General features: G+C 44.3%; 1 protein-coding gene across 1 annotated transcript in view; it reads left to right on the top strand.

Annotated features, from left to right (window-relative positions):
* Positions 1-24,588, top strand: part of LOC106580682 (dedicator of cytokinesis protein 10-like) — a 158,165-nt gene that overhangs the window by 68,499 nt on the left and 65,078 nt on the right. Inside the window, 10 exon segments of the mRNA XM_014162004.2 lie at positions 11,825-11,897; positions 12,464-12,592; positions 16,847-16,981; positions 18,007-18,205; positions 21,876-21,961; positions 22,963-23,046; positions 23,316-23,474; positions 23,934-24,065; positions 24,067-24,168; positions 24,342-24,464. Coding sequence (XP_014017479.2) covers positions 11,825-11,897; positions 12,464-12,592; positions 16,847-16,981; positions 18,007-18,205; positions 21,876-21,961; positions 22,963-23,046; positions 23,316-23,474; positions 23,934-24,065; positions 24,067-24,168; positions 24,342-24,464 — 1,222 coding nt within the window.

The following is a 24,588-nucleotide window of genomic DNA, read 5'->3' as shown; positions in this document are numbered from 1 at the left end:
AATAACAAACACCTTATAAAACAGCTGTGAAAACCAATCTAGCAATATTTTTGATTTAAATACATAACCATTGATATTTTTTTGGTACGTGTGTGTCAATTTACTTTGAGATTTTTTGTACGCTCACATGGCAATCATAGACTGAAATACAGAATTATGATGTGTGGAACAGAGAGGAGGTGGGTCTTGTGTGGATAGGAGGTTCTGCCTGTCACTTGTTTTTCAACATGTAGTGGACTCAGAGGAAAACTGCAAAGTCCAGGCGCTGCTGACCTCTTTGTTCTGAGAATTTGCAGTGCTAGTGTTTTTAGCTAATCTGTGCAGCCCACATGATGTGCCCAGTATGATAGTTGTCTTTCTCTTTCTTAGCGGATAATGACAACTTGACAATAACAGTAGCTGATGTAATGAAAAGTTGGAGGATGGTTGGTAATGGTAGTGGATCCATGTCTGGGTGTTAGGCAGAACCCCTAGGTCCTGGAGAACAGGTAATGGAGGACATCAGGTGGATCCATATCTGGGTGTTAGGCAGAACCCCTAGGTCCTGGAGAACAGGAGCAGAGTAAAGGGAACAGGGTAGGAGACAGACGTAAACAAACAAACACACAGGTTAAATGATTATCAGGTATGTAAAAAAAATAGTTATTGAATTATTTCAATGTTTGATTAGACATGCAATAATGTTAAAGGATATCTGTCTAATGTTTGATGTCGTGGGGTTGGTAAGGGATGGTCCCTGGGAAAGATGGAGAGATGAGTTGAGAGAAACTCTAGGGTGGTGTCATGACAACTGGAGTCATACACCTTAACAGTACCTATGTGGAAGTGGCGGTTACTTAACGTGACCCAGTGGTTAGCCTTGAGATTGACTATTTGGTTTGACTAGATTGACCCCTGGGCCAGTGTTGGTACTGCTGACAGCATGACGATGCCGCCCACCATGAGGCAGCAAATGCAAATAGTTATCATCTGAGATTTTTATATTCACCTTAACAGATGTTGACCCCAGCTAGGAGCGAAAGAGCACCAAGCTTTCCCGGGTCTCGCCTTCCTTTCGTCCATCTTCCAAGCCAAGTAATTCGCCTAGATGTCGAAGCACTTGGTCCCCTTGATTCTTCTCAGGTGGCTCTCCTTTTTCTCATGTGCCCAGTCCTTGTTCAGTCTCACCTTGACTGATAATAGAAATAAAAGGCAATTATATTTCATATTATTACAAATACATCTCTTATATATCTCTCGGAAGGCCAGAAAATTAATTAACAGTGGACAATCATTTTTACCTGGTCAAAAACCTCCACATCCTTCTCAGCCAGGACCTGAAGGTGGTCCTCGAATGCGTTCTAATCTGGTTCCACAACTTCCACCACATTAGGTAAAATATCAGTGGCTTCAAAGTGCGTTATACAAAAACAGCAAAAGAAAAACACTAAGTCAATCCCAAAAAATGTTTACACAATAATGTTATATACATAATTGCATTGTTTACATCAGTTAACTGCTGTGGCTCCCCTCCATATAGCAGGCGATAGAGTGAATACTCTGGAGGCCTGGACACTGCTGTGTTGTGTGCAAAGATAATTACCATCAGATTGTCCTTCCACCATTCCTGGTACCCGTCAAGGGACTTGCCCATGGCAGTCCCGTTGGTTCGTTCATCCAAACGTGGAGTCACCATACATCTACACATTCACATTATATATATATATATATAAAATTCACTGTACTATCAGTGTCAATTTCGAATAAAAAAACTCTAAATTACTGGACGACTATGCAAAACAATGCTACAACCATTACATTAAGCTGACATTGACTAAAACCAACTAGGCTAAAGCTAACTACTATAGCTCTTAGCCAAGCTAAATTTGGTTAGCATCAAGCTAGCGAACTGTTAAACACTATTATTTTACAAATATTAACACTAACACATTTTATCGTGACATCGCATATTTACATATATTACCTAAAGTAAACTGAGTCATTGTTCATAGAAAATAAAACAAATTGCATCTAAAAAGTTGGGAGAAAAAAGTACAGAAAGTTTGGACGCCATGTTGATCCCTTCTGTAAACCATTAGCAACCTAGCCTAATTCCATTAGCTTACTTACAATGGGGAAAATACCAACCAGTTTGTCACTCAGTTAAAACTGCCTTCAAACATCATCAAACTCGCGGACTATGTAATTAACCATGTTAACTCAATATTTGGAGTCATATTGCATTTTCGCACATTACATACCTGAATTAACAGGTTAAAATGATAAGATGGAGAAACGTTAGTTTTCAAAACTAATCATTCTCCATAATGAAGAAGAAATGTTAAATATCTCCGTAACTCACTTCATTGACGTCACCGCTCCCATAGCAGCAGGAATTATATACATACATTAAATGCAAATACCTGGGAGGCAAAATAAACAAAATAAAACATAAAAAATATGACCATACATGTGTGTCACAAACACATGGCATATGCTTGAGTACCACCTTGACATCTCTGATCTGCTTGCCTCAATAAATTAATACTAGAACATTAGTAGCCAGGATTAGGTATTTGAAATGTAATCAAACTTTATTTGTCACATGCGCCGAATACAAGTGTAGACCTTACCGTGAAATGCTTACTTACAAGCCCTTAACCTCTATGGGACCCCTTCCCGTTCTCATCCCGTTAACGGGATTGATTTTGACAACAGCCAGTGGAAAATCAGAGCGCCAAATTTAAAACAGCTAAAATCTCATAATTCCATTTTCTCAAACAATCAACTATTTTACACCATTTTAAAGATAAACTTCTCATTAATCTAACCACATTGTCCGATTTCAAAAAGGCTTTATGGCGAAAGCATAAAATTAGATTATGTTAGGACATAAACTTCACAAGAAACACCACACAGCCCTTTTTTCCAAGCAACTAGATGCATCACAAAAACCCAAAACACAGCTAAATGAAGCACTAACCTTTGACGATCTTCATCAGATGACACTCCTAGGACATTATGTTACACAATACATGTATGTTTTGCTCGATAAAGTTCATATTTATATCCAAAAACAGCATTTTACATTGGCGCGTAATGTTGAGAAATGTTTTCCCTCCAAACCCTCCGGTGAATGAGCACAATAAGCAAACAGTACGTAAATTCTCATCGTAAACATTGATCAATATAGAAGTGTTATGCACAGAATTATAGACTTCTCCTAAATGTAATCGCTTTGTCAGATTTCAAAAAAAGGTTTCACGGCGAAAGCACAATTTGCAATAAATTATGACTTTCATTAACACGCAATACAGGCGTCACGCAGACGTTAGTTAGGCGTTGGTATCATGTCAGGTGGTACCGTGGCCTAGACTTATATATGTCCCTTATCACCCCCCATACGCTACAGTCAAATTGGGCACGCTCCGCTCAGCTCACATACTCTGGTGGGGAGTAGACTAGACCAGGCGGGACGCTTATTTCCAGTGATGGTGGTGGGGGTGGGGGGGGGGCAGATAAGGCTGGGCGATATCTATTTTTCGATTAATTCCAATGTGTGGTGCGATATTCCAAATGCCTGTATCGCAAGAATCAAGGTTTTGTTATTTTTCGTTTTTATGAGCGTTTATGTCCGCTTGTTCTTGTGTTGTATTTTTGGCCCGTCTTTCGCTCCTTCTGTGCAGGATGCACCTCCTCATTTACACCAGAGATCTGTATATAATGAAGAGATGCACATCTCCACCCTAACGATGGGAGTCATTGTCCCAAAGGCGGGAAGGCTGGCAACAAATTTCGGTCCAAATCCAAAATAAGACCATAGAAACGCATTAGGCTAATTTTGGACAGATTTTAGCGAGAGTGAAACCTCTTCCTCTATGATTTGCACACACCAAACCTATCCCCCAGCCTCTCACGCCAACAAAGTTGAGAGGACACATCTTCCTCTATGACAAGCGGTTTGAACTCGCTATTTGCGTTTGAGGTTTGGGCCAACAGAATGGACACAAAACACATTGAAACATTATTTTACTGTAATTGAGGACAAGTTATTTTCTAACAATACCCTTTTTATGTCTCAACTACTCAAATTGCACGCAGAGAAGACACTACTAACACGAGAGTATCAATGAACATTGATTCTGGAAAATGAATGCTCAGTTTGTCGCGCGGCATTGGTGTACCGCTAGCAGCATTTTAGCCAAATACTGTTATACTAGCTAGTCTGTTTTATAAATGTGTTTTATATATGTGCAGTAAGCATAAAACACAATTATATAAGGAACTGGCAACTCGTTCTCATTCTGATAAATAAGGTAGGCCACTTGATTTCAACATCTGAACAAACTGGATTTTCAAACAGTTGGAGACAGACAGAAGAGTGTGTTCATAACAATTCAACTGTTCAAGCTACTTAGCTAGAAAATAGATCCAAGTTGGCTAAACTTGAAATATAAAAATTGGCTGGCTAATCACTAGCACATGGGCTTGAGAGATTGTTGATGAGACCTGTGTTAATTTAGCCTAATGCCTGCTACAAGAAGCACTGCTGGAAGAAGAACTAAAAAGTCATACTTGAGTAAAAGTGAAAATACCTTAATAGAAAAATTACTAAAGTAAAAGTGAAAGTCACCCAGTAAAATATTAGCAAAAGTCGAGAAATATTTGGTTTTAAATATACTTAAGTATCAAAAGTAAATGGAATTGCTAAAATGTACTAAAGTATCAAAAGTAAAAGTATTAATATTTTCAAATCCTTATATTATGCAAACCAGACAGCACAATTTATTGTTTTTTTATTTATTTACAGATAGCCAGGGGCACACTCTGACATTCATTTACAAACAAAGCAGTTGTGTTTAGTGAGTCGCCAAATCAGAGGCAATAGGGATGACCAGGGATGTTCTCTTGCTAAGTGCGTGAATTGGACCATTTCCCTGTTAAAATGTAACAAGTACTTTTGGGTGTCAGAGAAAATGTATGGAGTAAAAAGTAAATTATTTTCTTTAGGAGTGTAGTGAAGTAAAAGTAAAAGTTGTCAAAAATATAAATAGTAAAGTAAGTAAAGATATCCCAAAAAAACTACTTAGGTAGTACTTTAAAGTATTTTTACTTATTATAAGTACTTTACACCACTGACAAGACGTTAGTCATTATTAGTGAATGTGCATTATGCATGGTTCCAGTTAAATTTGTAACTAAAAAGGGCATTTTCATAGACGGAGTTGAAAGTCAGATCAGTCATTATTGCAAAAAAAAAGCAGGTTCAGCTATTTTTATAAAATAATTAAATTATTAGTGGTTGTGGAAGGCTTATATTTAGCCTAGGTATAACTTCACAAGCCCTGAATTCATTACATTATTGCTGACTGTTTGAAATGCAGTGTTTTTTACCTTTAATTGTATAACAATGCTTATTTAGAGAAAACATAACAAAAATGTAGATAAATATTGTGAATCGCACAATATGATTTTTAGGCCATTTCGCCCAGCCTAAGGGGCAGACAGACAGAGCAAGCGAGAGCTCGCAGCTTTGGACGTGGAGGATGTGAAGCTCCACTGGAAATGATGAGAGGCAACTAATGTAATGAGCCTCTTCCTTCTCCCTCCCCTTTCCCTCCTCCTAACAGACAAATGATGGGAGAAGACAGTCTGCAGTCAGGCCTCATTCTCTCTTTCTTTATTCCTCTCTGTCTGTCTCTTTCTTGTTCTCTGTCTCGGTCTCCCCCTTCCCCATCTCTTCTGTTTTTCTCTCTCCCTCTCTTTCCCTTTCTGTCTCTCTCTCTCTCTTAATTCTTGTGCAGACTCAGGACAACTAAGCTTTGGAGAAATACGCAGATTTAAAGATAAGACAATAAGAAGCATTTTAGATCTGCATTTACAAAACGCAGCAAGAGATTTCTTATGCGTTTTGTCTTTTTGTTCTGTAGAATTCTGCGTTAACGCGGCCCCTAAGTTTTACTTGCTAGTTATCTAAGTAAGTGGCTGAATTAATAAGCTGACGGGGCATCATATTGTGTTAGCTTTCTGCTGTGTTTGAGAAGTCAAATCCCTTTGGATGAGTTTTCTGTACAGCTGCTAGTGCTATCTTGATTTCCTTCCGTTTTTTTCCTCTCCATTCTCAGCCCATCTTCTCCTCCCCCATCTTCTCTGAGCACAGCAGGCAGGCCAATTGCCCTATCCACTCTAGACTCCACACAGACACAGCGTGTAAACATGCTGCTCCAGAGCCAGTACGGTTCTTCCTTGAAACAAGCATGTGTCAAAATGTTGTTAATTTGCATAATGTCTCATTTACATTCTCTTGTAAATGTCCAAACTCACCAAAAAGGACATTCGTTAGCTCCTACCTATATATGTATAACTTTATGAGCTGGATTGCCGGTTTTTGCAATTAATTTATTTTTATTTGCGCTCATTAGCATATTTAGCTAGAAGCCTCAATGGAAACTCGCTATTAGTTGTGCTAATTTTGTTAGCATTATGATAATAAACGCCCAATGGGCTTTTTTGAGGTTTACATTTTTTGCGCCCTCGTTTGTACTAAGCCAGTAATGTCGTAAATATGAAAATCTGGATACCGCCCAACCCTATCATCATGAATGGCAGAAAGGATTTGAGATGGACTTCGGAGCGGGAAAAAAACATAATTAAAAAGGGAGGAATATACAGTGAGTAAAGGAAAGTACATTTATTCAAATGTGAAGACAAACTTTGGAATTAAAAACTGCTAAATGAGTGAACTTGAGGATGAAACGTCAGTAAGTGAAGTGAACGAAGATCACGCGACTGAGGAAAATAGTTCTGTGGTTGAGGGCAATATTGAAGTGAGTGACAATCAGGAGGCTATTGAGAAATGAAAATTGACTGGAATTACTAGATTACTAGAGCCGGTCAGCATGAGTGAATGGGTGACAGGCATCGTACCAGTCCTTAAGAAGGATGCTGAAATCAGGATATGTGGAGACTTTATCCTTTTCCTGCAGTGGGCAAAATCAGGGTCACACAGTGTTTCTTGGTAGTCTTAAGCAAATCTATTTTGAAACAAAAGTATACACCTCACACACATGGTTATGGGCTTAAAAAAAGAAGCCACCTGCACACCTGGACCATGTCAGATATAGAGTTGAAATGTATTACATTTTGATTTGCATCCCAAAATTACACTTGATATACTTCACAGAAGACTGAAATATAACAAAACCATTTGACATAAACACCATTTTTTTATTATTATTTTTTATTATTATTAATTATGAAATCATGAAAAATATTAATAACATTCCCCCCAATGAGTCCATAGAGGACGGTTTGCTCATTTGACTGCAGGAAAGGGCTACAGTCACAGTTAGCTCTGTGTTGTCCGCTGAACAGTATCCGCTACCACACATCAAAGACCTTTTCGCAGGTTTAGCTGGGGGTCAAAAGATCAGTGAAATCGACCTCTGCCAAGCCTACTTTCAGATTCACGTGGATGAAAAGTCAAAGGAGCTGATTGTCGTGCCACATAATGGGCTCTTTAGGTAATGTCCTCTACCGTTTGGAATCACAAGTGTGCCAGCGCTGTTCCAGAGAGCGATGGACCAGATCTTGAGTGGATTGCCAGGAGTACAATGCTACCTGGATGACATCCTTGTCACTGGAAAGGACGAAGAGGACCATCTCCAAAATGTATATTCGACCTGACAGAGATTGAAGGACTACGGACTGCGAGTTCATTGTTTGAATACCTTGGACACGTCATTGACACAACAGGCCTCCATAAGGCTCCATCCAAGGTCAATGCTATCTTGGACAGCCCAGCTCCTCAGAATGTGAGCAAACTACGTTCTTTCCTGAGTTACTAACTATGGGCGCTTTATCCCAAGCTTAGCAATGAAGCTGAAGCCGCTGCATCAGTTACTTTGTTAGGACAAAACATGGAAATGGACAGAACAATGCAAGGAAGCATTCGTGAAAACCAAGAAAACACTCCTGAAATCTGAGGCACGGACACACTTTGACCCATCATTGCCCATCCAACTAGCTTGTGATGCTAGTCTGTATGGTGTGGGAGCAGTCGTGTCCCATATCGTATCATGGCTTCAGGTGAAGGGAAGCTGATCGTTTTTGCATCGAGGACATTGAAATGAACTACGCACCGATAAAACGAGAAGCCCTAGGCATAGTTTCTGGAGTGCGTAAGTTTCACCAGTATCTGTACGGGAGTTCACCCTTTTTACAGATTATCATCCACTGGCGAGCATCTTTGGACCACATACTTGGATTCCATCACTTGCTGCAAGCAGAGTGCAAAGGTGGGCTTTGTTGTTGTCATCACACACCTACGACATCAAGTATCGCAAATCAGAACTGCACTGCAACGCAGATGGACTCTCCAGGTTAGCACTACAAGTGGTCATTGGATGGAAGCATTGCGATGAAAGCGAAAACATGTTCCACATGTCAGAAGGTTCACAAAGTACATCAACTTTCACCTCTTCATCCGTGGGATTGACCGGAAGAGGCGTGGCAACTCATAAACAATCGACTTCACAGTTCCATTCAAAGACAGAATGTTTCTCATGGTAGTGGATGCTCAAAGTAAGTGGCCAGAGCTTGTCATCTTGAGGTCTACTACTGCAGGGAAGACCATTGAGATGCTTGGAGGTGTTTAGTTGGTTCGGATCGCCACTCCAACTCGTTAGCAACAACGGACCGCAGCTACTGTCCCAAGAATTGGCTACAATCCTACAGGTGAATGGCGTACAGCACATCAGGTCTGCACCATATCATCCATCTACCAACGGGCTGGCGGAGAGGATCATACAGACCATGAAACATTAAAAGCGTCTCAGGATCAAGGGACCCTGCACCAATGCTTGAACAGCTTCCTAGTATCCTACAGGAAGACACCTCACGCAACCACCAAGGCTTCGCCTGCATCGCTACTCATGAAGAGATAGCTACACACAAGCTTCGACCTACTCAAACCTCCAAACGCAAATGAGACAGTACAATACTACAGTTTACTATAGTACTTACTATATAATTCTGTAATAAACTGTAGTATACTGTAGAATACTATACTACACACTGTAGTATTCCTCGATCATAGTAGTACTTAGTATAGCATTTTGTAGTATACTGTAGAATACTATAGTAAATACTAACGTATTATCCACAAAAAAACACTAAATACTATAGAAATGTCTGCAAAACCACTACCATCCGCAAAAAACACAATCGTTTTAGCTATAGGAAATACTGCAGCATTTAATTTGCTATACCCTGCCCATTCCCCTCCCCAATATCCCAATTTGTGCCACCCGTAAGTGAGAAACCTACATGCCCAGTATAGACCATATATTGTGTTCCCTACAGGTTATAGAAAAGAGCAGAAGCTCTGAACTACGTTCAGAACCTAGTCCTTACCTACCTGTTATGGAAAATGTGCTATTTTAGTATTTCTCCAGTATGTCTCCTCAAGGACGAAGACCACCACTTCTATATCAAAGATAATTAAACGAAAACACTTTAGTAAATACTACAGTAATGTTCCTAAAAACTACAGTATACTATAGTCTGCAAAAACACTACAGTAAAACCTACAGTATAATACAGTCCACAAAACCAATGCAGTAATTACTATGGTGTACAACAGTAAATACTACAGTATTCACTTTAGTGTTTTTGCGGTCTTCAGTCCCCACAAGACTACAGTGAATACTACAGTGAAGTCTGCAAAAACACTACAGTGAATACTATAGTATTCCACCATAGTACACTATAGTATTTTTTCATGTGGGATGTCAACAGGAGAGCCAAGTCAAATGTTGTGAACGAAGACAGCTTGTAATCCTGGAGGAACTGTCTTGGCTACAGTGGGGGAAAAAAGTATTTGATCCCCTGCTGATTTTGTACGTTTGCCCACTTACAAAGAAATGATCAGTCTATAATTTTAATGGTAGGTTTATTTGAACAGTGAGAGACAGAATAACAACAAAAAAATCCTGAAAAACGCATGTCAAAAATGTTATAAAATGATTTGCATTTTAATGAGGGAAATAAGTATTTGACCCCTCTGCAAAACATGACTTAGTACTTGGTGGCAAAACCCTTGTTGGCAATCACAGAGGTCAGTAGCTTCTTGTACACATCTCAGGAGGGATTTTGTCCGACTCCTCTTTGCAGATCTTCTCCAAGTCATTAAGGTTTCGAGGCTGACGTTTGGCAACTCGAACCTTAAGCTCCCTCCACAGATTTTCTATGGGATTAAGGTCTGGAGACTGGCTAGGCCACTCCAGGACCTTAATGTGCTTCTTCTTGAGCCACTCCTTTGTTGCCTTGGCCGTGTGTTTTGGGTCATTGTCATGCTGGAATACCCATCCACGACCCATTTTCAATGCCCTGGCTGAGGGAAGAATGTTCTCACCCAAGATTTGACGGTACATGGCCCCGTCCATTATCCCTTTGATGCGGTGAAGTTGTCCTGTCCCCTTATCAGAAAAACACCCCCAAAGCATAATGTTTCCACCTCCATGTTTGACGGTGGAGATGGTGTTCTTGGGGTCATAGGCAGCATTCCTCCTCCTCCAAACACGGCGAGTTGAGTTGATGCCAAAGAGCTCCATTTTGGTCTCATCTGACCACAACACCAGTTGTCCTCTGAATCATTCAGATGTTCATTGGCAAACTTCAAAACGGGCATGTATATGTATTCTTGAGCAGGGGGACCTTGCGGGCGCTGCAGGATTTCAGTCCTTCACGGTGTAGTGTGTTACCAATTGTTTTCTTGGTGACTATGGTCCCAGCTGCCTTGAGATCATTGACAAGATCCTCCCGTGTAGTTCTGGGCTGATTCCTCACCGTTCTCATGATCATTGCAACCCCACGAGGTGAGATCTTACATGGAGCCCCAGGCCGAGGGATAGACAGTTCTTTTGTGTTTCTTCCGTTTGTGAATAATCGCACCAAATGTTGTCACCTTCTCACCAAGCTGCTTGGCGATGGTCTTGTAGCCCATTCCAGCCTTGTGTAGGTCTACAATCTTGTCCCTGACATCCTTGGAGAGCTCTTTAGTCTTGGCCATGGTGGAGATTTTGGAATCTGATTGATTGATTGCTTCTGTGGACAGGTGTCTTTTTTACAGGTAACAAGCTGCGGTTAGGAGCACTCCCTTTAGGAGTGTGCTCCTATTCTCAGCTCGTTACCTGTATAAAAGACACCTGGGAGCCAGAAATCTTTCAGATTGAGAGGGGGTCAAATACTTATTTCCCTCATTAAAATGCAAATCAATTAATAACATTTTTGACATGCGTTTTTCTGGATATTTTTGTTGTTATTCTGTCTCTCACTGTTAAAATAAACCTACCATTAAAGTTATAGACTGATCCTTTCTTTATCAGTGGGCAAACGTACAAAATCAGCAGGGGATCAAATACTTTTTTCCCCCCACTGTAGGTACCGTACCTACCTTAGTTGTATGTAGTAGTACTTAGGTACTGTACCTACCTTAGTTGTATGTAGTAGTACTTAGGTACCGTACCTACCTTAGTTGTATGTGCAAAGTGTCATGGGTGTTGAATGTTGAACTGATCAGTGGTGGAAAAAGTACTCAATTGTAATACTTGAGTTAAACTAAAGATAATAGAATAGAAAATGACTCAATTAAAGTGAAAGTCACCGAGTACAACATAAGTATTTTTTCCTAGTTACTTTACACCACTGGAACTGATCCCCGTCTCCCGTTCCATCATTATTGATTTGTTATAAAGACGCGGTTATGAAGCCCACGAGACATGTTAATCACATACATGCCAAAGCAAACATAAAGAAACATATCAAATCTCTCTCTCCCTCACAGGAAGCTGTACAAGGCGGAGAAGTTGCCCTCCCACTCCTTTGAGATTGATCATGAAGACGTGGACAAGGATGAGGTCAGGCCTGTTTTCATGGATCCTATTCCCTTTAAATTCACTACCTTTGAACAGGGCCCATATGGCTCTGGTCAATAGTATTGCACTATATAGGGAATAGAGTGTCATTTGGGACTTAGCCTGAGTATGATGAATAGTCAGAGGCCATTGATTAGCCCTACTGTTAAACTGTCATGTCTGCTCGCATATTTCTACTCTGTTGTTTCTGGTCGAGGTCCATTGAGTACAAGCTTAATTCAATTGAATTCAACTGAGCCAGAATCAATGACTCTCCAAAAACAATATCCTCTATGGCTCATCCAGGTTCGGCTCTGTTACAGCAGGTGTATGTTCATGACAAATTAGGCAACATAGAATGAAATAGAACAAAGTAGCATATTGTATCTCGATGGCAGACATATTTAGACCTTGGTCATTGAGACATATTTGGTCCCAAATGGCACCCTTTGTAGTGCACTACTTTTGACCCGAGCCCTATAAAGTTAGTGCATTTCATCGAGACTAGTTTGCCACGTGGGATGTACCCTTCCAGCCTGATTTAAAGATGTCTGTTTTGGGTTTTGCAGGACACGACGTCTTTGTCCTCGTCTAAAGGAGGGGGAGGAGGAGGAGGAGGAGGGATCGGTGTGTTCCGATCGGGATGGCTCTATAAAGGGAACTTCAACAGCACTGTCAACAACAGCATCACTGTTCGGGTGAGGAAGTGTGCCACAGACTCCCCCACAATACCCCCCCCCCCCAATTAAATTCAATTCAAAGGGCTTTATTGGCATGGGAAACATACACTATATATTGAAAGTATGTGGACACCCCTTCAAAATGAGTGGATTTGGCTATTTCAGCCACACCCGTTGCTGACAGGTGTATAGAATCGAGCACATAGCCATGCAATCTTCATAGACAAACATTTGCAGTAGAATGGCCTTACTGAAGAGGTCAGTGACTTTCAATGTGGCACCATCATAGAATGGTGTAAAGCTCATTGCCATTGGACTCTGGACCAGTAGAAACGCGTTCTCTGGAGTGATGAATCACGCGTCACCATCTGAAAGTCCGACGTGTGAATCTGGGTTTGGCGGATGCCAGGAAAACGCTACCTGCCCGAATGCATAGTGCCAACTGTAAAGTTTATTGGAGGAGGAATAATGGTCTGGGGCTGTTTTTCATGGTTCAGGCTAGGCCCCTTAGTTCCAGTGAAGGGAAATCTTAACGCTACAGCATACAATGACATTCTAGACGATTCTGTGCTTTCAACTTTGGGGCAACAGTTTGGGGAAGGCCTTTTCCTGTTTCAGCATGACAATGCCCCTGTGCACAAAGCGAGGTCCATACAGAAATGGTTTGTTGAGATCATTGTGGAAGAACATGACTGGCCTGCACAGAGCCCTGACCTCAACCCCATCGAACACCTTTGGGATGAATTGGAACGCCGACTGCGAGCAATATCAGTGCCCGACCTCACTAATGCTCGTGGTTAAATTGAAGCAAGTCCCCGCAGCAATGTTGTCACGACTGTCTTCGTCTTCTGACGATATTGCGAAATCGTCGTCTGAAAAGGTAGACCAATACGCAGCGAATGTCGTGTTCATTTTTGAATTTAATTAATTGCTCACGTGAACACTATACAAAAAATAATAAACAATGACAGTACAACAGTTTTGCAGGCTATCCTAACGCAGTGCAAAAGCAATCTCCCACAAATCCCAAACACACCCTAATATATGGGACTCTCAATCAAAGGCAAAGAGAAAACACCTGCCTTCAATTGAGAGTCCCAACCCCAATTAATCAAACATAGAAACACAGACTACCTAGACTAGACATAGAATTACCTAAACATAGATCATAACCCAAAAACCCGGAAATACTAAATCAAACGCCCTTTTCCCAAAACACCACCCTGAACCACATAAAACAAATACCCTCTGCCACGTCCTGACCAAACTACAATACCAATTAACCCTTATACTGGCCAGGACGTGACAGTACCCCCCCCCCCTTAAAGGTGCTAACCCCGGAAGCACCTTAACAAAAATAACCCCAAACAACACCAAAATAAAAATTCCCCCCTACTAAAGGGAAGGAAGGGAGGGTGGCTGCCGTCAATGACGGCACTGTGCTACAGCCCCCCTCCCCAACCCACCTATATCAGGAGGTGGCTCCGGTTCAGGCCGTTCCAGGCAGTCGGGCCACTCTGGCAGTTCAGGGCAGTCTGGGCACTCCGGCAGTTCAGGGCAGTCTGGGCACTCCGGCAGTTCAGGGCAGTCTGGGCACTCCGGCAGTTCAGGGCAGTCTGGGCACTCCGGCAGTTCAGGGCAGTCTGGGCACTCCGGCAGTTCAGGGCAGTCTGGGCACTCCGGCAGTTCAGGGCAGTCTGGGCACTCCGGCAGTTCAGGGCAGTCTGGGCACTCCGGCAGTTCAGGGCAGTCTGGGCACTCCGGCAGTTCAGGGCAGTCTGGGCACTCCGGCAGTTCAGGGCAGTCTGGGCACTCCGGCAGTTCAGGGCAGTCTGGGCACTCCGGCAGTCTGGGCACTCTGGCGACTGTTGACTGGCGGGCGGCTCTGGCGACTGTTGACTGGCGGGCGGCTCTGGCGACTGTTGACTGGCGGGCGGCTCTGGCGACTGTTGACTGGCGGGCGGCTCTGGCGACTGTTGACTGGCGGGCGGCTCTGGCGACTGTTGACTGGCGGGCGGCTCTGGCGACTGTTGACTGGCGGGCGGCTCTGGTGACTTTTGACTGGCGGGCAGCTCTGGTGACTGTTGATTGGCGAGGCTGGGTTTACGCACTTGAAGCCTGGTGCGTGGTGCTGGTACTGGGCGTACCAGATTGGGAACACGCACCTCCAGGCTAGTGCGGGGAGCGGGAACAGGACGAGTCGGACTGGGTTGATGCACTTCCGGGTCCGCACGAGAGACAGGAGCTGGAAACCCAGGGCTATGGAGGCGCACAGTCGGTCTAGATCTTACCTCCTGCACAACCCGTCTTGGCTGGATGGAACTAGTAGCCCTGTACGAGCGGGGTGCTTGTACAGGGCAGACTGGGCTGTGCAGGGGCCTGATGGTAGCCGTACGTAGAGCGGGAGTTGGGTAGCCTGGTCCTCGGAGGCGTACCGGCGACCAGATGCGCTGCGCAGGCATCCTCCTACCAGGCTGGATGCCCGCTCTAGCACGGCACCTGCGAGGGGCTGGAATAACGCGCACCGGACTGTGCGTGCGTATGGGTGTGAGAGTGCGCTCCTCAGCGAAACATGGTGCTCTCCACCTCATACGCTCCTCCATATAACCACGGATAGCTGGCTTCCGGCTCTTCCTATGCCTTGCCAAACTACCCGTGTGCCCCCCCCCAAAAAATTATTGGGGGTGCCTCTCGTGCTTCAACGCCAGTCGTGTTCCTCGGAAACTTTCCCGGTCCATACCAGCCTTACTCCATGGGCCTTCTCCGGCCATAACCTGCTCCCATGTCCATCTCTCCCCATAGTCCGTATCCTGAGCGTGCTGCTCCTCTCTCCGCTGCTTGGTCTTGGTTTGGTGGGAGATTCTGTCACGACTGTCTTCGTCTTCTGACGATATTGCGAAATCGTCGTCTGAAAAGGTAGACCAATACGCAGCGAATGTCGTGTTCATTTTTGAATTTAATTAATTGCTCACGTGAACACTATACAAAAAATAATAAACAATGACAGTGCAACAGTTTTGCAGGCTATCCTAACGCAGTGCAAAAGCAATCTCCCACAAATCACAAACACACCCTAATATATGGGACTCAATCAAAGGCAAAGAGAAAACACCTGCCTTCAATTGAGAGTCCCAACCCCAATTAATCAAACATAGAAACACAGACTACCTAGACTAGACATAGAATTACCTAAACATAGATCATAACCCAAAAACCCGGAAATACTAAATCAAACGCCCTTTTCCCAAAACACCACCCTGAACCACATAAAACAAATACCCTCTGCCACGTTCTGACCAAACTACAATACCAATTAACCCTTATACTGGCCAGGACGTGACAAATGTTCTAACATCTAGTGGAAAGACTTCCCAGAAGAGTGGAGGCTGTTATAGCAAACCATCTCCATGTTAATGCCCATGATTTTGGAATGAGATGTTCGACGAGCAGGTGTCCACATACTTGTTGTGGTGTATGTTTACATTGCCAAAGCAAGTGAAATAGATTACAAACAAAAGTGAAATTTTCTAATTCTTTGTGGTTCTGTCTCTCGTGCTCTCTCTTTGGTGCCATTCTTCCTCTCGCTCTACCTCTTGCTCTCTCTGTCTGTCTGTCTCTCTCTCTCTCTCTCTGATGCCTGTACTCCTCTCTTTGGCGTTTCTTCCGCTCTCTCCACCATCTTTTTTTTAACCTCGTCGTAGGACTTTTTTCTACTACATTCCTCTTTCTCTCACACACACACACACTCTCACACACACACATTTCTTGACTCTCTCTATCGTCTCACTCTTTTCCTGGTCTCCCTCTCAGCCTCTCCCTCCCATTCTGTCTTCTGAAAAAGCAGACTCTTAGTCAGACCGGCCCTGCAGGGTCCTGGCACTTTTTTATGACCTCATCAGTCCCCTGTGGCTTTAAGTTATGGCCTGTCTCTTCTAAAGAGACTTTGTGTCAATGTAGAGCACCGCTGGCCCAGGCCATGTCCAATTTACTGTCACACGGGTTACATATTCAGTGGCTGCGTCCCAAATGGCACCCTGTTCCCTATGTATTGCACCACAACTTTATACAGAGCCCTACCCATAGGGCCCTGGTCAAAAGTAGTGCACTTTATAGGGAATAGGGTGCCATTTGGGACAGAACCTCAGATCACGTACTGTGGTGACACGTTCAGTGATGAACGGAGGGTGTTATTGTCTGGGTTAGGGTGACTACGTCTTTATTGCCTGTAATTGATGTTGATGGGGTTGTATTTTTATTTTGACGTCCTTGTAGTCGTTCAAAAGGAGGTACTTCCAGCTGACACAGCTGACTGATAACTCCTACATCATGAACTTTTACAAAGATGAGAAGATCTCCAAAGAACCGAAGGGCTGCATCTTCCTGGACTCATGTACCGGTGTGGTTCAGGTGGGTAGACGATGATGGAGTCCCAATAGACTGTGAAATTAGATTTGCACACACACATTCGGGGACACACACACACACACACACACACACACACACACACACACACACACACACACACACACACACACGTGTGCATGCACAAATACATGCACACACCACACATATAGATTGACACACTTGCTAGCTGTAGAACGCCACTGGCACACATTAAAACCAGTTCCCTATAGACTATCCAATCGAGGAGCTCGGAGTGTTGCAACTTTCCCTAGCTAAGACTCTTGAGAGGAAATGAACTGAACAAAAATATAAACGCAATAAGTTAAGTGTTGGTCCCATGTTTCATAAGCAGCAAACCAAAATCTTAGAAATGTTTCATATGCTCTAAAAGATTATTTCTCTCACAGATTTGTTTACAACCCTGTTTGTGAGCATTTCTCCTTTGCCAAGATAATCCATCCACCTGACAGGTGTGGCATATCAAGAAGCTGATTAAACAGCTGAGGAGTACTTCTGTCTGTACTAAAGCCCTTTTGTGGGGGAAAACTCATCCTGATTGGCTGGGCATGGCTCCCCAGTGGGCGGGCTTATGCCCTCCCAGGCCCACCCATGGTTGCACCCTTGCCCAGTCATGTGAAATCCATAAATTAGGGCCTAATTCATGTATTTCAATTGACTGATTTCTACTGTAACTCAGTAGAAATGTAGAAATTGTTGCATGTTGTGTATATTTTTTGGTTCAGTATAGGTGTAGTCAGGTCTATAAATGCAGCAGGAAGGCTACCAAAGAACTCTTAACTGTGTCCCAAATGGCACCGTATTCCCTACATAGTGCACAACTTATGACCAGAGCCTTATGGGTTATTGTAACACAATGTTACAATACGGATACGATATGGTAAGATACGATAGGAGATTTCACAGACGCAACTAGTCGTGCACTACCCAAATGCACAAAATTCACTAATTTACTGACCTGTCTGTCAAACTACTGTGCGAACTAACACTAACCAAAACACCCCCTGTAGAACAACCGTCTGAGGAAGTACGCCTTTGAGCTGAAGATGAACGAGGTGACGTACTTCGTGCTGGCGGCGGAGAGCGAGCAGGACATGGAGGAGTGGATCAGTACGTTGACCCGGATCCTCCAGATCAGCCCCAACGACGGCCCCACCCCACTGACGCAGCTGGACCGTAAGAATGTAGACCTCATCGACACACGGCATGGTGAGTACTCTGGACCTCCATACAGATTCAGGATCAGCTTCCCCTCCCCCAATCCTAACCGTTACCATTAGTGGGGGGAAATGCTAAACTCACCCAAGATCAGCGTCTAGATGCAACTTCCCCCTACATCTACTCTGGACCTGGTTCCGGTTTATTAGGACACAGTGTAGTAAAACATTTCGCAACGGATAATGAGAAAGAGTGTTTCTTATTTTGACGAGCCCAGATAGTACCTCACTCCATTTTCAACCGTTTTTCTTCCGTGTGCCTACTGAACACGACCCTGATGATGAGAAGAGACACACACATCGTAACGTGTCTTGAAAACAAGACTTGAAAAAAAACATCTCGAGGAAGATGCTCGCTGACCGTTTGCTGTCTCCCACGGTGATGTAGTATCACTGAGTTTCATAGAAAATAACTTATGGGTGCAGCAAATGCTGAGTGGACATATTCCTTTTTATTTCTACTTAGATCCTGACACCTAAGCCTCATAGCCCCAGAGTGGGAGAGGAAAGAGTAGAGTAGAGGAGTTTCGAATATAGATTAGAATATGCCCACCAGAACCCGAGCCTGGTTCCAGATCTGTTTGTGCTGTCTAGCCAACTTCTTATGTATTCGGCTTGACCATGACCATAGGAGTTGGTAAGACAGCACAAACAGACCTGGGACCAGGCTACCATAGCCCTAGGGTTGATTACAGAACCATAACAGTGAAATAACATCATACTTAACGAAGTGGCAGAACACATTTGCTGTAATTGAAGTCTGGTATTTATAATGACTGTAGGATATTCTGCCACGGCTAAGTTGAGACTTAATGTGCGGTGACTTGATCCTCATTGTTAGTGTTACACCAGGAAATTGGACCGGACACAAGGCAAAACACTCCAACTCGGTTTTTATAGCTTAAACGTAGTAAAAAAAAGCCTCAGTGTGGAATATAGCCGTAGTCATCATGGCTCTGTGTTGCTGTACTAACATGAGGTTAAATCAAGTTCGGCGTACTAACTGACCTGAGCCTTATTAGCCATTAAGCTCTGTATAATATCACCTGGAGGTGGTGTGGTGTACAGTTTCATCAACCGGCGCTGGCTGGTGGAGCTCCCAGGGCTAATCCAGAAACTAACAAGTCATGCTTAGTTAGTGATTATCCAGGAGTAGGAGTAGTGGTGGCTATTCAACAACCTGATGGTCTGGGGGTAGAAGCTGTTGGCCATTCTGTTAGTTTGAGCCATGGTGCTCTTGTACTGCCCGTGCCTGAGTGATGGAAGCGGGGAGAACAGGTCGTGGCTCGCGTGGCTGAGGTCCCTGGGGACAGGGTGAATTTCTTCAGCCTCCTGACAGTTGCTGTCGGTCCTTATTCTTCACAGTGTCCATGTGGTTTGACCATTTCAGCTCCTCTGAGATGTCTAATCATTTCATTCCGAACAGAACCACTGTTCTGACCAGAAAAATAAAGTTCTGAACCGGTTCAACCCCCCAAAAAAGTACCCGTTTATAACGTTCCTTTCTGTTCCTTTTTTAACCTGTGAAATCTACAGTTTTTTTTAAACGTTTAGCTCATTACATTACTTCACCAATCAGTGCAGATAGAGCAGGCAAGCTAGTTGTTTACAGGCGTCATGGAAAGACAAGTGTAGCCTATGGTGCAAGATGAGACTGACATTTTAAGGGTGGGGAGAGAGCGAGAGGGTTACATTATCTGAATTAGGTCCGCAGAATTATACCCAGGAGGAGCGGCATCTACTGTATGAAGGAACTTTGAATGTCCTTTGAGTTAGTTAGCTAACAAGCTTGTGTGTGAGAGCACCGCCAGACTTAAAAACACGTCTTACCTTTTTGTAGTTAATAAATCCAGCGTGAAACGTGCCAACTAATCCGTAACTAGTATTGAAAAAGTGAATCCATTCTTCTCTAGCTAATAAAACATCCATATCTTCACATGCTTCTAACGTCAGTACAGTAGCCTACAGTATGCTTCGGAGGGGCAGGTAGCCTAAACACGCATACACAAAGATTTTCAGCTCGTAGACAGATGCTGGAATAAGTTTCTGAGTGACAGAGTGGGGGCTTTGCATAGGTGCTTTTGTTGCGTGCCTGGAATGTAAAATAAAGTTATTACCGGTTTCCATGCTTTTAAAATAACAGTTCTCTTCTGGAGCTATATGGATCACTTTTGTTCCCGGTTCCATTTCAGTTCCTTGAAAAATTACTTATTTTCCGGTTTTCGGTTCTGTTCCCTGAACTGGTTCCAACCCTTGGGACGAGGTAATGTTGCCTACCTTCACCACCTGGGTGCGGCCTGTCAGGAAGTCCAGGACCCACTTGCATTGGGAGGAGTTCAGTCCCAGGGCTGTGAGCTCTGTGGTGAGCTTAGAGAGCACTAGGGTATTGAAGGCCGAGCTGTAGTCGATCAACAGCATCCTCACATATGCATTCTTCTTGTCCAGGTGGGTGAGGGCAGTGTGCAGTGCAATGGTGATTGCGTCCTCCGTGGATCTGTCGGGGCGGTATGCGAATTCGAAAGGGTGGAGTGTGTCAAGGGAAGGAGGAGGTTATGTGGTCTTTGACTCTCGAAGCACTTCATGATGACGGAAGTGAGTGCTACGGGACGGTAGTCATTCAGTTCAGTTACATTCCCTTTCTTGAGCACAGGGATGATAGCTAGAGAGAGTTTGAAAATGTCAGAAAACACATCAACTAGCTGGTCTGCACATGCTCTGAGGACGCGGCTAGGGACGCCATCTGGGCCAGCAGCTTTGCGAGGGTTAACACATTTGAATGACTTACATTTTATTTATTTATCTTATTTTACCTTTATTTAACTAGGCAAGTCAGTTAAGAACAAAGTCTTATTTTCAATGACGGCCTAGGAACAGTGTGTTAACTGCCTTGTTCAGGGGCAGAACGACAGATTTTTACCTTGTCAGCTCGGGGATTCTAACCACTAGAGCGTTGGACTTGGACTTCCTCCTACCGTAAGCATGTAGCCCTTGTCCTTAGGGGCTCTCCTCGGCAGCTCAGAGTTGTTTTGCATGAACCGTGAGAAAAAGGTGTTTAGCTGTCTTTTTGTAATCTGTGATCGTTAGAAACCCCTGCCATATCCGACCCGCTGAATTGCTCCTCCACTTTCTCCCTATACTTGTGTCTCGCCATCTTGATCGATCTTCGTTGGTCGAATTTGTTCTGTTTAACCATGCAATGAGAGAAGAGGTGCAGCATCAGCAGACCTAATACACATTCAGGGCTCTGCACTACTTCTGCTCTTTCTGTGTCTCTCTCTCTCTCTCTCTCTCTCTCTCTCTCTCTCTCTCTCTCTCTCTCTCTCTTCTTTCTTTCTTTCTTTCTTTCTCTATTCCCCCTTCCCCTTCTCTCTCTCTCTCTCCTACCCACCCATCCCGCTCTCTCTTTCTATGTGAAAGAAAACAGCTGTCTATTTCCATCCCTCTCTTTGTGTGCGGCCTCCTTTACAGTACCACATAAAAGGTTGACATACACTGGCTGAATGGAGGGATGGTAGTGAAAGGATAAACACATACAGAAAGCTCCATTAGAGGCCAGGGAAGGCCAGTGTGAGAGAGAGAGAGCGCTCCCCTACTCCCCCTCTCCTCCCCACCTCTCCCCACCGGAGATATTACCTGTAACTGTCTGTCTCTTTCCCCACCAGACGTGTGTGATCTGTCTCTAAGCGACGTGTGTTTACCTGAGAATGAAGAGACGACAGAGAGCGGCATCAACCCTGAGCTGGCCAAGGTGGGTGTGTGGAGATGTAATTTGACCCGTAAAAAATTATCAATGCTTCTACTTGTATTATGCTAATTTCAAATCAAATTGTATTTGTCACATGCGCCGAATACAACAGGTGTAGACCTTACAGTGAAATGCTTACTTACAAGCCCTTAACCAACAATGCAGTTTTAAGAAAATACCTAAAAAAAAGTAAGAGATAAGAATAACAAAAAATTGAAGAGCAGCAGTAAATAACAATAGCGGGCTATATACAGGGGGTACCGATACAGAGTCAATATACGGGGGCACCGGTGTCAAGGTAATTGAGGTAATATGCACATGTAGGTAGAGTTATTCAAGTGACTATGCATAGAGGGGGGGGGGTGCAATGCAAATAGTCTGGGTAGCCATTTGATTAGCTGTTCAGGAGTTTTATGGCTTGGGGGTAGAAGCTGTTTAGGAGCCTCTTGGACTTAGACTTGGCGCTCCGGTACCATTTGCTGTGCGGTAGCAGAGAGAACAGTCTATGACTAGGGTGGCTGGAGTCTTTTACAATTTTTAGGGCCTTCCTCTGACACCGCCTGGTATAGAGGTCCTGGATGGCAGGAAGCTTGGCCCTGGTGATGTACTGGGCCGTACGCACTACCCTCTGTAGTGCTTTGCGTTTGGAGGCCGAGCAGTTGCCATACCAGGCAGTGATGCAACCCGTCAGGATGCTCTCGATGGTGCAACTGTAAAACCTTTTGAGGATCTGAGGAACCATGACAAATCTTTTCAGTCTCCTGAGGGGGAATAGGTTCTGTCGTGCCCTCTTCACGACTGTCTTGGTGTGCTTGGACCATGTTAGTTTGTTGGTGATGTGGATGCCAAGGAACTTGAAGATCTCAAACTGCCCCACTACAGCCCCGTCGATAAGAATGGGGGCGTACTCGGTCCTCCTTTTCCTGTAGTTCTCCTTTAGTATATATTCTGTATATTCTGTATTTTATTTGTGGTGATATCTTCTCTCTTTCTCTCTCTCTCAGTATTTCTCTGAAACTGAGGAGGTGGTCCGGTCGGCCAGAAGAGAAGAGAGGCTCAACCTGTTCTCCCTGGACCCTGACACCCCGGTAGGTAGTGTTTAGGGGTTAATACACTGACACTGTAGGTACAGTATAGGGGTTAACACACCTTGTGCAGAACTGTTGGTGGTACAGTACTGCACAATTCACCTGTTAATGAAGTACTGTTAGGTCAGCGATGGTAATCTCTGTCCCAGGAGGGCCTCTGTGTCTGCAGGCTTCTGGTCCAGACCAGTGCTTACACACCACAATCAACCTCAGCCCACTGATAGTCCAATTGTGTGCTCCTCCTCTGATGCTGTCTGGTTGCGTGTCAGGTGCTGAGGAGTCCGCGGGAGGAGTACCCTAGGGGTGAGGGCCACCCAGTCCGTCCCTTCGAGGAGAAGCTGGGTAGGAGGCTGATGATCGCCTGTGGATCCCTCAACCTGACGCTGCAGGGCTGCGTCAATGAGACCGAGACTGGTCCTGTCACCAACGTAAGACCCCCTTAAAACCACAAGCACACCACCACCATCTCACACACTCGCGCACACACGCACAGTTCTCCATAGAGGTAGACTTAGCATGGGTGACGTTGCGACTAACAGCGCCGCAGATATTGAGATGCGCTCATGCGTTACATACTGATAGTGCTCAATGGTCTAAACACTTTTCACTCTGTTGTTTACTGTGCTGCGATGGATGATCCTAGATCAGATATTGAGTGCAGTGGTCACTGGAAAAATGAATAGCGCTCATCTTTTGAATGATTTGCTTGGTGCAATACTTATGCTAACGCTTACGGGAGTGGGAATAAGAGAAGGTTTGAATCCTAATCAACCTGCCTACAAATTGTTTGAAGTACAGTAGAACAACATGGCAAGCATGTCAAAGCTGTGTGCTGGAAAACCTTGGTAAAGCCCTGGTGCTCATCACATGTAATATATCCCCATCAGATTGAGCCCTTCTTTGTGACTGTGGCCCTGCTGGATGTGCGTGAGGGAAGGAAGGTGTCGGCTGACTTCCACGTTGACCTGAACCACGAGACGGTGCGTCAGATGCTGGGTGGGGCTGGGTCGGGAGGGCCCGGGGGCGGGGCAGGAGAATGGCCTGAGCTCCCCTGCAGAGAAGAGACCTGGAGACTGTCACCTCAGCCTGGACCTGGACGACTGGCTCCGCTTCCCCAAACAGGTACGCTACAGCAACGCTCCGGAGGAAGTTTCCCAAAGGTGCAGATCTAGGATCAGTTTCAGCAACACACAGAGGGGATGGGGCAGAACTGGGAATGTCATAGGGAGAAAAGAGAGATACTTACTCCTTTCTTCTGTGTGTGTGTGTGTGTGTGTGTGTGTGTGTACACGCAGGCCATCTTCTCAGTGACACACCCCCACACAGACATTGTTCTAGTGGCGAGGGTGGAGAAGGTGCTGATGGGAAATATTGCCGCGGGAACAGAGCCGTACATCAAGAACACAGACTCCAGCAAGGTGACGCAACTCTACATCACAGTTAAATTCTCTCTAACTATCCCCCCTCACCTTTATAGCCTATTTCCTATGGGTAGGGTTGACAAATTCGGGTAACTTTCCCCAAGTTCCCATTTTTTCCAGA

The sequence above is a fragment of the Salmo salar genome, chromosome ssa20, assembly GCF_905237065.1.
Source record: "Salmo salar chromosome ssa20, Ssal_v3.1, whole genome shotgun sequence".
NCBI classification, from domain to species: domain Eukaryota; kingdom Metazoa; phylum Chordata; class Actinopteri; order Salmoniformes; family Salmonidae; genus Salmo; species Salmo salar.
The sequence above is the reverse complement of the archived record's forward strand: the minus strand, read 5'-3'. Positions and strand labels throughout refer to the sequence as shown.